We start from the raw sequence: 13,460 nt of genomic DNA, 5'->3' as shown, positions 1-13,460 counted from the left end.
GTGTGTATGTATGTATGTATATATATGTATATATATATATATATATATACAGGTCCTTCTAAAAAAATTAGCATATTGTGATAAAGTTAATTATTTTCTGTAATGTACTGATAAACATTAGACTTTCATATATTTTAGATTCATTACACACAACTGAAGTAGTTCAAGCCTTTTATTGTTTTAATATTGATGATTTTGGCATACAGCTCATGAAAACCCAAAATTCCTATCTAAAAAAATTAGCATATCATGAAAAGGTTCTCTAAACGAGCTATTAACCTAATCATCTGAATCAACGAATTAACTCTAAACACCTGCAAAAGATTCCTGAGGCTTTTAAAAACTCCCAGCCTGGTTCATTACCAGTGGCGTAACTACCGGGGAAGCAGGGGAAGCAGCTGCTTCGGGGCCCGGGCTGCCAAGGGGGCCCGGCGCCCCAAGCAGCGTGTGTGACAGTTTATTTTCAAGTTAGATAAATATCGTGTTCAGGGTCCCTTCACAGCCGCTAGAGTGATCTAATTTTACTGTCTGCTAAAAGTCTCCTGGTCTGGGATTCGAACCCACAACCTCCAATCTATAAGTGAATCAGTGGCAAAGCATTTACCCTCACAGCCATAAAGGCTGCATTACAACTGACTGTAAAAAAAAAAAAATACATCTATACACATGACAGCTGCCCAAACACACCTAGCACTGCTATATCTGTATATGACAGCTGTCCCTGCACATTCAGCTCTGCTACATCTCTATATATGAACAGCTGCCATGTGTATAGATGTACACTTAGCCAGCTATAACAGTAGAAGTCTCATATTTTTTCACTCAGCCTCAAGGCAGCTCTTATGGTCTAGTGGATAGCTGCTCTGCCTCTGAAGCAGAAGGTCCTGGGTTCGAATCCCAGCAGACTCTTTTGTGAAATACAAGCCCTGACTCCATATAAGGGCATACAGGGCGGGACAGAATACAAGGCGGGACACAGGAAGAGGCTGCATCGCATCGCTGACATGGAGGTAAGTAGAAGTGTTTATTATTTTTTTTTTAATACCCGACTGTTACTGCCATGGGGGAGCGGAAGGCACCTGATACTGGCACATGGGGGGAGGGGGGTTGGCACCTGATACTGGCACCTGGGGGGGGGGTTGGCACCTGATACTGGCACATGGGAGTGGGGTTGGCACCTGATACTGGCATGGGGGGGGGGGGAGGGAGAGAGGCACCTGATACTGGCATTGGGGGGGGGGGGGGAGGGAGAGAGGCACTTGATACTGGCACTTTTTTTGTGGTGGTGGTGGGGGAGGGGAAATGGCACTATGATACTGGGACATGGGGGGGGGGGGGAGGCACCTGATACTGGCACCTGGAGGGGAGAGGGGGGGGTTGGCACTTGATACTGGCACATGGGGGGGGCACCTGATACTGGCACATAGGGAGGGGGGAGGGAGAGAGGCACTTGATATTGGCACTTTTTAGTGGGGGGGGGGGGGAGATGGCACTATGATACTGGGACATGGGGAGGAGAGAGGCACTTGATACTGGCACATGGGGGGTGGGAAGGAGAGAGGCACTTGATACTGGCACATGGGGGGAGATGGCACTATGATACTGGGACATGTGGGGGGGAGAGGCACTTGATACTGGCACATGATAGGGGCACTTACTGGCACATTATTGGGGGGCATTATGGGGGACACTAGGCCGGCAGCCTATCAGAGGCCGGACACTGAGCGGCATCTACTGGGGCACTATATATGGGGCATTTTATACTGGTACATTTTGGGGGGGCACTAGCAGGAAGGGGGGAGAGGAGCACTATGGGGGAAGTTACTGGGGGCACTATATAGGGGTATTTTATACTGGCACATTTTTTGGGGCACTATGGGGACATTAGCTCAACTGGGGGCATTACAAGGGGGTATTTTTTGCACTGTCACATTATAAGGAGAATTATTACTACTGGGGGGGGGGGGGGCATTATGGTGGGTTTTATTACTGCCCCATGGTATGACCCCCTAGTAGCGGCACCAGCCTCTCCCTGCTCTGCTATCCCTCTGCCCCTTCTCCAAATCCTTATTATAAAATCTTTCTCATTAGGATAAAACACAACATCAGCTCCGCCGAGCCCCCGGCCAAAGTGTGGAAGTGGTGTCCGAGATCCCCAAGGACCAAGCCATGTAACTGTAAGTGTTCATGTGGAGTATGTTTATGTTATACACATATAGCCTACACTGTGCCACACAATATACAGTATACCGCTACACTGTGCCACACAATATACAGTATACCTCTATACTGTGCCTCACAATGTACAGTATACCGCTACACTGTGCCCCACAATATACAGTATACCGCTACACTGTGCCACACAATATACAGTATACCTCTACACTGTGCCTCACAATATACCGCTACACTGTGCCACACAATATACAGTATACCGCTACACTGTGCCTCACAATATACCTCAACACTGTGCCACACAATATACAGTATACCGCTACACTGTGCCTCACAATATACCTCTACACTGTGCCACACAATATACAGTATACCGCTACACTGTGCCACACAATATACAGTATACCTCTATACTGTGCCACACAATATACAGTATACCGCTACACTGTGCCACACAATATACAGTATACCTCTATACTGTGCCACACAATATACAGTATACCGCTACACTGTGCCACACAATATACAGTATACCGCTACACTGTGCCACACAATATATAGTATACCTCTACACTGTGCCACACAATATACAGTATACCGCTACACTGTGCCAAAGGAGTGGGGTTTACACAGGAGGAGGGAGGTGCGAAGCGCGCTGAGGGGGGCCCTTACAAATATTTGCTGTGGGGCCCAGTCACTTCTAGTTACGCCCCTGTTCATTACTCAAAACCGCAATTATGGGTAAGACTGCCGACCTGACTGCTGTCCAGAAGGCCATCATTGTCACACTCAAGCAAGAGGGTAAGACACAGAAAGAAATTTCTGAAGGAATAGGCTGTTCCCAGAGTGCTGTATCAAGGCACCTCAGTGGGAAGTCTGTGGGAAGGAAAAAGTGTGGCAGAAAACGCTGCACAACGAGAAGAGGTGACCGGACCCTGAGGAAGAGTGTGGAGAAGGACCGATTCCAGACCTTGGGGGACCTGCGGAAGCAGTGGACTGAGTCTGGAGTAGAAACATCCAGAGCCACCGTGTACAGGCGTGTGCAGGAAATGGGCTACAGGTGCCGCATTCCCCAGGTCAAGCCACTTTTGAACCAGAAACAGCAGCAGAAGCGCCTGACCTGGGCTACAGAGAAGCAGCACTGGACTGTTGCTCAGTGGTCCAAAGTACTTTTTTCGGATGAAAGCAAATTTTGCATGTCATTCGGAAATCAAGGTGCCAGAGTCTGGAGGAAGACTGGGGAGAGGGAAATGCCAAAATGCCTGAAGTCCAGTGTCAAGTACCCACAGTCAGTGATGGTCTGGGGTGCCATGTCAGCTGCTGGTGTTGGTCCACTGTGTTTTATCAAGGGCAGGGTCAATGCAGCTAGCTATCAGGAGATTTTGGAGCACTTCATGCTTCCATCTGCTGAAAAGCTTTATGGAGATAAAGATTTCATTTTTCAGCACGACCTGGCACCTGCTCACAATGCCAAAACCACTGGTAAATGGTTTACTGACCATGGTATTACTGTGCTCAATTGGCCTGCCAACTCTCCTGACCTGAACCCCATAGAGAATCTGTGGGATATTGCGAAGAGAAAGTTGAGAGTGCGTAACTGAACATAATTATTTGAAGGTTGACTTTTTTTGTATTAAAAACACTTTTCTTTTATTGGTCGGGTGAAATATGCAAATTTTTTGAGATAGGAAATTTGGGTTTTCATGAGCTGTATGCCAAAATCATCAATATTAAAACAATAAAAGGCTTGAACTAATTCAGTTGGTGTGTAATGAATCTAAAATATATGAAAGTCTAATGTTTATCAGTACATTATAGAAAATAATGAACTTTATCACAATATGCAAATTTTTTGAGAAGGACCTGTGTGTATATATATATATATATATATATATATATATTTATATTTTAACTTTAATAACTATTTCCCAAGACGCGGTTTTATACTTACCTGCTCCCGGCGCGCCGTCCACTTCCTGGTTTCGGCAGGGGGCGGGCTCCATCTTGATTGATGTCTTCACCTGGCCGGGCCGCGCGCTGTACTGAACGCGCACGCAGAGTCCGCGCATGCACCCTGGTGACTTCTTCCTGGCCAGTATAGTATACTTGCCAGGAAGAAGTCACCAGGGCGCATGCGCACACGCGGCCACCGCGATTCCTGAGAAGAGCGGTGGCCGTAACCAGGGGAGACGGAATACAACAGTGAGGTAAGTATAGGTTTATTTTTTTCTAAGGGATGGGGATTTGTTAATTAAATATATTTAGAAAAATTATCACTGTTAAATTATTAACAGATTTAACAGTGATCATTAAGATGATAATACCCCTTTAAGGGCTAGAACCTGGGATCTTTCATCCCTTGTCCTATTCACCCTGATGGATCTATATCAGGGTGAATATGACTTTGCACTCTCCCTGCTGCTCTGTACTTTGTGCACATAGCAGCAGGGAGCCGACTGGCAGCCAGGGCTTCAGTAGCGTCCTGGCTGCCATGGTAACCGATCGGAGCCCCAGGCTTACACTCGTGCCGCACCTGAGGGGTTAATAGCAGCTGATCACAGCGCGCAGTCATAGAGGCTGGGTGCCGGGTATGGGATATGGCATTGGTGGCGCAGTGCACCGAACACTGTCAGTTCCTCATGTGTGAGAGGCAGAGCAGCGGAGGGTCTAGGCGCAAATGGCGAAAGGACTACAAAGTCTTGTGGCCTTTTTAACAATTCGACCATTTTGTTCGCCACCTGGAGCCCTGCTTAGGAAGGAAACTTCTTCAGTTCATTCAGATAACTGTGCGGTCATGCTATGTGGTTTTCTTGCTTATGGCATGTCCACTCAAGTGGTTGGATCCTATTTGGAGAATTAGTCATGTACGGACTATTTACTCTCCTTTTAAAGCCTATGGAACATGCAGATACAATCGAGTACATTTACTTGACAGTTTCTTTATTACATGGGTTAACCACCTCAGCCCCCCTAACTTTTTTTTTATTTTTTGTCACAAGCGGAAAATGAATTTTTTAATATTTTTTTTTCCTTACAAAGTCTCGTATTCCACTAACTTGTGACAAAAAATAAAAACTTCCATGGACTCACTATGCCCATCACGAAATACCTTGGGGTGTCTTCTTTGCAAAATGGGGTCACTTGTGGGGTAGTTATACTGCCCTGGCATTTTAGGGGCCCTAATGCGTGAGAAGTAGTTTGAAATCAAAATGTGTAAAAAATGCCCTGTGAAATCCTAATGTGTTTTGGGGTGTCTTTTTACATATTCCCATGCTGAGTGAGAGAAATATCTCGGCAAAAGACAACTTTTCCAATTTTTTTATACAAAGTTGGCATTTGACCGAGATATCTCACCCAGCATGGGTATATGTAAAATGACACCCCAAAACACATTGCCAAACTTCTCCTGAGTACGGTGATACCACATGTGTGACACTTTTTTGCAGCCTAGGTGGGCAAAGGGGCCCACATTCCAAAGAGCACCTTTAGGATTTCACAGGGCATTTTTTACACATTTTGATTTCAAACTACTTCTCACGCATTAGGGCCCCTAAAATGCCAGGGCAGTATAACTACCCCACACGTGACCCCATTTTGGAAAGTAGACACCCCAAGGTATTCCGTGATGGGCATAGTGAGTTCATAGAAGATTTTTATTTATTTTTTTGCACAAGTTAGTGGAAATTTTAATTTTTTTTGTTTTTTTTTTTCTCACAAAGTCTCCCTTTCCGCTAACTTGGGACAAAAATTTCAATTTTTCATGGACTCAATATGCCCCCTCAGCGAATACCTTGGGGTGTCTTCTTTCCAAAATGGGGTCATTTGTGGGGTGTTTGTACTGCCCTGGCATTTGAGGGGCAGCATTAGGAGTTTCTGCTATTCTCCTTATATTGAGCATACAGGTAATGATTTTTTTTTTTTCGTTCAGCCTCTGGGCTGAAAGAAAAAATGAACAGCACAGATTTCTTCATTCGCGTTGATCAATGTGGATGAAAAAAATCTCTGCCCCAAAAAAAAAAAAGGAGGGGAAAGGAGTCTGCCAGGACATAGGAGCTCCGCCCAACATCCATACCCACTTAACTCGTATGCCCTGGCAAACCCGATTTCTCCATTCACATCAATCGATGTGGATGAATAAATCATTGCCGGGATTTTTTAATTTTTTTTTTTTTATATATACAAAGTGTTTGCCAAAGCATATGAACATCACCTCCCCCTCAGCTCATAAGCCTCGGCAAACGTATCTTTTACTGTAGAGGAGAAATCTCGTCTTGCAGCGCCGCATACACCGACTTTTGTGTAATCTGACAGCAGCGCAATGCTTCTGTCAGAATGCACATCAGTGCTGCAGCTGGTTGATCGGTTGGTCCACCTAGAAGGTTAAAAAAAAGAAAAAAAACCAGGCCGCAACGCAATACATTTATTAACTTTATAATAACATTTGAACGGAACATATAAACTTTATTTAACTTTTTGAACAGAACGTTAACCTTTTTGCTTACCGGTGACTTTTTTTTTAATTTTATTTTTACCTTTTATAGGACAAACCTCTCCTTCCCCATGGGACAATGTGCAAATCGCCCAAAGATGTGGCGAAGTACATTATGCACTTTGTCCCAGGTGAAAGGAGAGGTTTGCAGCTGCTGTGAGTGAAAGGGCCCTAATAGCCCTGTGTGCCTGTCCTGTGAAACACAATCCCTATGCTAAGTGTACCTGTGTGTGGTACTTCCGGAAACACTCCCCTAAGCATAGGGCAGGGTGGTCAGGGCAGTCAGGACAGAAATAGCGGGTGTCACGCCTTATTCCACTCCTGCTACAGACACAACATTTTTTTCGGGGTGGCAGTCTGTTTGAGGTACCAGCAACGACACTGAGGAAATGTCGCTCGTGTAGACGGCTCACTGCACTGGTGGATGGGGCCACGGAACCTCCTGGATACAGTAGGTTCTCGATGGTCTCTTCCTGAAATTTGAGGAAGGATTCTGTTCTCCCAGCCTTACTGTAGAGAACAAAACTATTATATACAGCCAATTGAATAAAGTATACAGACACCTTCTTATACCAGCATCTGGTCCTGCGGGAACGTAGATAAGGAGCCAACATCTGGTCATTGAAGTCCACCCCTCCCATGAGCTAATTATAGTCGTGGACACAGAGAGGCTTTTCAATGACACTGGTTGCTCGTTCAATTTGGATTGTAGTGTCTGCGTGAATGGAGGAGAGCATGTAAACGTCACGCTTGTCTCTCCATTTCACCGCGAGCAGTTCTTGGTTACACAAGGCAGCCCTCTCCCCCCTTGCAAGACGGGTGGTAACGAGCCATTGGGGGAAGCCCCCGGCGACTAGGTCGCGCGGTGCCACAGCAGCCAATCTGTTCTAGGAACAAATGCCTGAAGAGGGGCACACTTGTGTAGAAATTGTCCACATAAAGATGGTACCCCTTGCCAAATAAGGGTGACACCAAGTCCCAGACTGTCTTTCCACTGCTCCCCAGGTCGTTAGGGCAACCGACCGGCTCCAGGGTCTGATATTTACCCTTATAGATCCGAAATTTGTGGGTATAGCCTGTGGCCCTTTCACAGAGCTTATACAATTTGACCCCATACCAGGCACGCTTACTTGGGATGTATTGTTTGAAGCCAAGGCGCCCAGTAAAATGTATAAGGGACTCGTCTACGCAAATGTTTTGCTCAGGGGTATACAAATCTGCAAATTTGGTGTTGAAGTGGTCTATGAGGGGCCGAATTTTGTGGAGCCGGTCAAAAGCTGGGTGGCCTCTGAGACGAGAGGTGCTGTTGTCGCTAAAGTGCAGGAAACGCAGGATGGTCTCAAATCGTGTCCTGGACATGGTAGCAGAGAACATGGGCATGTGATGAATATGACCACAATTCATGCTTTTTGGTTAAGCCCATGTTGAGGAGAAGGCCCAGAAAATTTTAAAATTCGGAAACTTGGACGGGTTTCCACCGGAAAGACGGCATAATAGCTTCCCGTGTTGGCGGCTATAAATTCAGTGGCATATCGGTTTGTTTCTGCCACAACTAAGTTCAAGAGCTCTGCAGTCAAGAACAGCTCAAAAAACCCCAGTGCCGAACCGATCTGAGATGTCTCAACCCGAACTCCAGACTGGGCGGTGAAAGGGGGAACTATTGGTGCGGCTAAAGTTGGGGGCTGCCAATCAGGGTTTGCCAGCACCTCAGGGACTCTAGGGGCTCTACGGGCCTGTCTGTGCGGTGGCTGCGACGGGGGAACTAATGCACGTGCCACTGTACCAGCTTCAACTGCCCTTCTGGTGCTCGCCACTTCACCATGTTGTATGGCAGTGCTGGTACTAGGTCCAGGATGGGCTGCGCTGCTGGTGTATGCCTCACCACATAATCCGACAGCATCAGCCCCACTCTGCTGCCCTTGAAGTGGATCCTGCGCAACCTGTGGTGTAGCAACACGGGGCCGGGTACGCCTGGTGGTATCACGGACCTCAACCTCCTCGTACGAACTTTGGTTCAGACTGCCACTGCTTTCTACAGGTTCATATTCTGACCCGCTGGATTCGTCAGATGAAGGTTCCCATTCCTCATCCGACTGGGTCAGAAGCCTGTAGGCCTCTTCAGAAGAATACCCCTTGTTTGCCATTTGGTCAACTAAATTTAGGGGGTATTCCCTGAGACTACCCAAGAAAAAAAGCAAGCCTGTCTTACAAATAGGAGGCTAGCGAAGTACCGGAGGCCACTGCGATTGATGAAAAAATATCAAAACTGATTTTTTTTATCGCCGCAGCGCTTGTAAAGTGATTGTGCAGTGATAAAAAAATAATAATTTTTTTGTCACTGCGGCGGGGCGGGCGTGGGTGAACGGCCTGATCGGGCAAACACTGCGTTTTGGGTGGAGGGCGAACTAGGTGACACTAATACTAATTTAGATCTGACTGTGATCAGTTCTGATCACTTACAGATACTATAAAAGTACAAATGCTGATTAGTGATACGCTAAAAAAAAGTGACAGTTTACACCGATCACTTTTTTCCCTTTCACTAGGTGATTGACAGGGGCGATCAAGGGGTTAATTGGGGTGATTGGGGGTGATCTGGGGCTAAGTGTAGTGTTTGGTGTGTACTCACTGTGAACTGTGCTCCTCAGCTGGAACCAACCGACAAAAGGGACCAGCAGAGGAGCAGAGAAGCCATTTAACACATTATATTTATAAATATAATGTGTTAGATGGCTTCTGATTCTTTTTTTTGAAATTCATCACCCTGCCAGCGACGATCATTGGCTGGCAGGCTGATGACGAAATTGTCTTTTAACTTTTGCCGGCCTGCGATGCGCATGCGCGGGCCGGCTTTGCTCGAAATCTCACGTCTCGCGAGATGACACCCCGGCGCGTCCATTCGGAATAACAGGGCTGACGCAATCCTGCGTACGGCGGACCTGATGAGGTTAAAAAGACACGGGTTCATAAAGTTGATCCTTTTGTTAGGTCAGTTCTACAGCATTAGCTGTTTGATTATAACCCTCAGTGTCATTTTCTATTAGATAAACCTATAGCCTTATAAACACTGACACAGTTTCTGCCATTACTACCTCTTGGGGTGGGGCAATCAATACTTTGAGTACTCTGTGACTAAGCCTTTCCTGTATTGATGTCTAAATCACTGTTGACCACAGACGTATTTATACATGTAAATCAGATCACCTCTGTGGAGACTTCTCCAACCTCTAGGCCTCCAGTCTAGGATTTAAAGCGCATCACTATGATAAAGTTCTGACTGCCTGCAGCCACCACTAGGTGGAGCTGTCTGAACTCAGATTTATTCTGTTCAATGCGAGCTGTATAACAATAACAAGAAGCCTGACTAAACATTTTGAAAAAATTGAGCCTACAAATGAAATGTGATACAGTCTTCTAACTGTCAGATGTTGGAGGAATAACGTAAATGTGGATACACATTGTATAACCTGGTGCATTCTTTCGTAGACTAGTGTACTAAGTAGTTACATGTGGGTATATAATACTGCATCCCTTAACCTCTTTTATAGGTAGCCATCTTTGAAGAAGACTTTAAGAGGGAACGCAGTGATAGAGAACGTATGAATGAGGAGAAGGAGGACCTGAAACGAGAGATGGAACAGCTTCAAACACAGCTGGCCCAGGCCAACACAAAGGTAAATTATCTCTGGTTTTATGTCATGCTGCCTCCCGTAGTATGGAAAAGCAAAATAAATGCCCTAACTTTTAGTTAAATAGGACCTGTCCCTCTCCTGACATTTCTTCTTTAGGAAATACTTGCATTCCATTAGAAATGGCAACTTTGGAACATCTTTTCTGTAACATTCCTCTGTTGTTTCTCCTAGAAATGTATGAATAAATTGCTTGCTTTTCTCGTCATCCGAGAGATGCGTGTCGACATATTCTAACACTGTAAGCACTGATTCTGCCCCCCAAGCTGTCAATTACTAGTTGTCAGTGTAGTCATACATTTCTAGGAGGAATAACAGAGGAATGATGCAACTTTAAGCTCTAAGAAAAGACGTACCAAAACTATCACAGAGAATAAATGTATTAGTACAGGAGAGCTGACAGATGCTCTTTAAAATGAATGAGAACATTGGCCATTAGATTAAATATTTATGAACTGCCTTCGAATCAAAGTGTTACCCACAAATCTATTATTCCCATATCACTTTGCCCAGTTATCCTTGGTTTACCTGTCGGCTATGACTCATTGGCGTCTCAGATATTTTGGACCTACATGCCATAACCATTTTTGCATCTCTATGTTCCAAGAGCCATAACTTTTTAAATTTTCAATTAACCTCATGAGGTCTTGTTTCTTTGCAGGGCATGTTGTATTTGTAATGGCACCATTTTGGGGAAAATATAGTTAAAAGCTTTTAGCAATTTTCTTTTGGAGGGGTAGAGAAAATGTAAGCTTTGCAGTTTTTGTTTTTGTTTTTTCACGTTTAGTTTTTATGACCTTCACTGTGATATAATGAATTTATTCTGAAGGTCAGTATGCTTGTGGTGATACCAAATTTTATATTTTTTCATGTACTAATACTTTTGCACAATGAAAACAAACCTCTTGGCTTCACTTTTATTTTCCTGCTGACAGAGCTGTATGAGGGCTTGTACGCCACACAGGGACGGACACGCACACAGGGACGGACACACGCGCACACACACACACAGGGACAGAGACATACATATGGACAGACACCTGTGAGATGGTGAGATCGTCAACCAACTTCTATCTAATGTGTGTGGCCACCTTTAGGAATTCCACCTTTAGTTATGCTCCAACCTTTTGTTACCTTTATAATATGACTCCCACTGATTCCCAGTACTGAGGGGACATGGACTGGGGTTTAAAAGGGAATTATCAACATGTACTAGAAGGTGGTCTAAACTGTAACCCATTAGACATTGGCTAGACTGTGGTATGGACTCTAAGCAATGCCTTAGGCCTCACGCGCACGGCCGTTGTGCGACTTTTCCGTGCATTGGGGACCGCAATTTGTGGTCCCCAATGCACGGGCAACGTCCGTGCGGCAGCCAGAACGGATCAAGACCCATTCAACTTGAATGGGTCCGTGATCCGTCCACACCGCAAAAAAATAGAACATGTTCTTTTGTTTTTGCTGTGTGGAGGCACGGCCAGAAACGCCACAGAAGCATTCTGTAGTGCTTCCCATCTGTGCTTCCGCACCGCATCTCCATGATTGCGTACCCATTCAAGTGCCCCATGTATTGCGTACCCATTCAAGTGCCCCATGTATTGCGGAACCGCCGTACACAGGGGCACACACACAGAGAGAGAGACAGACACACACACGTCATGCCCTCAGAATACACCCGGATCTGTACTATAAACCCCCTTAATTGCACCAGATTCCACTCCACCTGAACCCCACTGCCCCTGAGTGCTCCACCTACCCCCTCATATATGGGCTCCATGCTGCCCCTCACCTGCTCCCCATGAAGCTCTGTACTCCAGGACTGCAGCACATCCTACCTCACTCACTGGGCTGCCCACAGGCAGACACAGCCCCTCCTCCTTCCACAAGCTGCTGCAGTCAGGTTTTCTCAGCACTTTCCACCTTTCATCATGTGACCAGTGACATCACAGACCTCCTTCTAAGAGCTCTATTCTAGCATAGCATCTACCGAAACTCCATTTACCCTCTTCTGAGTCCTGGGGTCCCCACCCCAGCATTGCACATGGCAAAAATTGTCTGCATTGCTGGGGTAAGCTGCCCTAGAATTCAGAACAGGCAGAACACAGCTGCAGGAGTGAGCGGGCACAGTGGGCCCCCCGAAAAGCAGTGGGCCTCAGCACTTGACTGGGTGTGCCGGGTGCTGGCGCCGGCCCTGGGATCAACTCCTGAGCCTGTGCCATCACAGCTCCATACATATTCATGTATTGTCACATCACAGCGCCATACTTGGATTATGCAAACCCCTTGGTGATCCTGTGCAGCCCTGGATATCTCCATGGTAACAGACTACAAAAAAGACTACAGTCATACTCCCTTCCATATGTCCCCTGCTCATTGTTAAAGGGGTTTTCCAAGAGTTAATTATTGACTTGGGGTGCAATACCAAGCACAGCAAGTATACAATGCGTGGCATTGTTAGGAGGCCACAGCACTCACAAGAGCGCTGTAGCATCTTCAAACAGCTGGTGGGCAGGGGTGCCGGGTGTTAGCCCTCATGATCTGATATTGATGACCTATCCTGAGGTTAGGCTATTAATATACAAGGGGTTTTCCAGAATTTTGAAACTGGTGACCAATCCTCAGGAGAGATCATCAGTATCTGATCAGTGGGGATGTGACACCCGGGACCCCCAACGATCAGCTGTTTGAGAAGGCATCAGCACTCCTGTAAGTGCCGCTGCCTTCTCTCATCTTACCTAGCACAGCATCACTTCAGTGGGGCTGAGCGCGATACCAACACAGCCGCTGTACAATGTATGGTGCTGTGCTTGGTAAGCTGGTGCCTTCTCAAACAGCCGATAGAGGTCCCGGGTGTCGGACCCCCACTGACTCGGGGAGGGTTTTTGGCACTGAAAACTCCCCCTAAACATGCCCTTAACCTACGAAATGATTTCCCAACTAAAAGGTCTCTATAGAGGGCTCATAGCTCTTTGTCTCTACTGTTACTGAAAATGTACGGGTAAAAGAAGATTTCTGTTACTGGAATCTAATGCAACATTCTTAGAAAGCTGACATTGATTTGAGTGGACCGCCTAGGCGTGCTACCACACGTTCAAAAACTGCTTAAA

The 13,460-nt window shown here is 46.1% G+C and overlaps 1 protein-coding gene across 1 annotated transcript in view; it reads left to right on the top strand.

Moving 5' to 3' along the window:
- TNIP1 (TNFAIP3 interacting protein 1) overlaps positions 1-13,460 on the top strand; it is a 111,842-nt gene that overhangs the window by 86,875 nt on the left and 11,507 nt on the right. Inside the window, 1 exon segment of the mRNA XM_044281147.1 lies at positions 10,213-10,338. Within this exon segment, the coding sequence (XP_044137082.1) occupies positions 10,213-10,338 (126 nt within the window).

The sequence above is a fragment of the Bufo gargarizans genome, chromosome 2 (assembly GCF_014858855.1).
Source record: "Bufo gargarizans isolate SCDJY-AF-19 chromosome 2, ASM1485885v1, whole genome shotgun sequence".
NCBI lineage: Eukaryota > Metazoa > Chordata > Amphibia > Anura > Bufonidae > Bufo > Bufo gargarizans.
The sequence above is the reverse complement of the archived record's forward strand: the minus strand, read 5'-3'. Positions and strand labels throughout refer to the sequence as shown.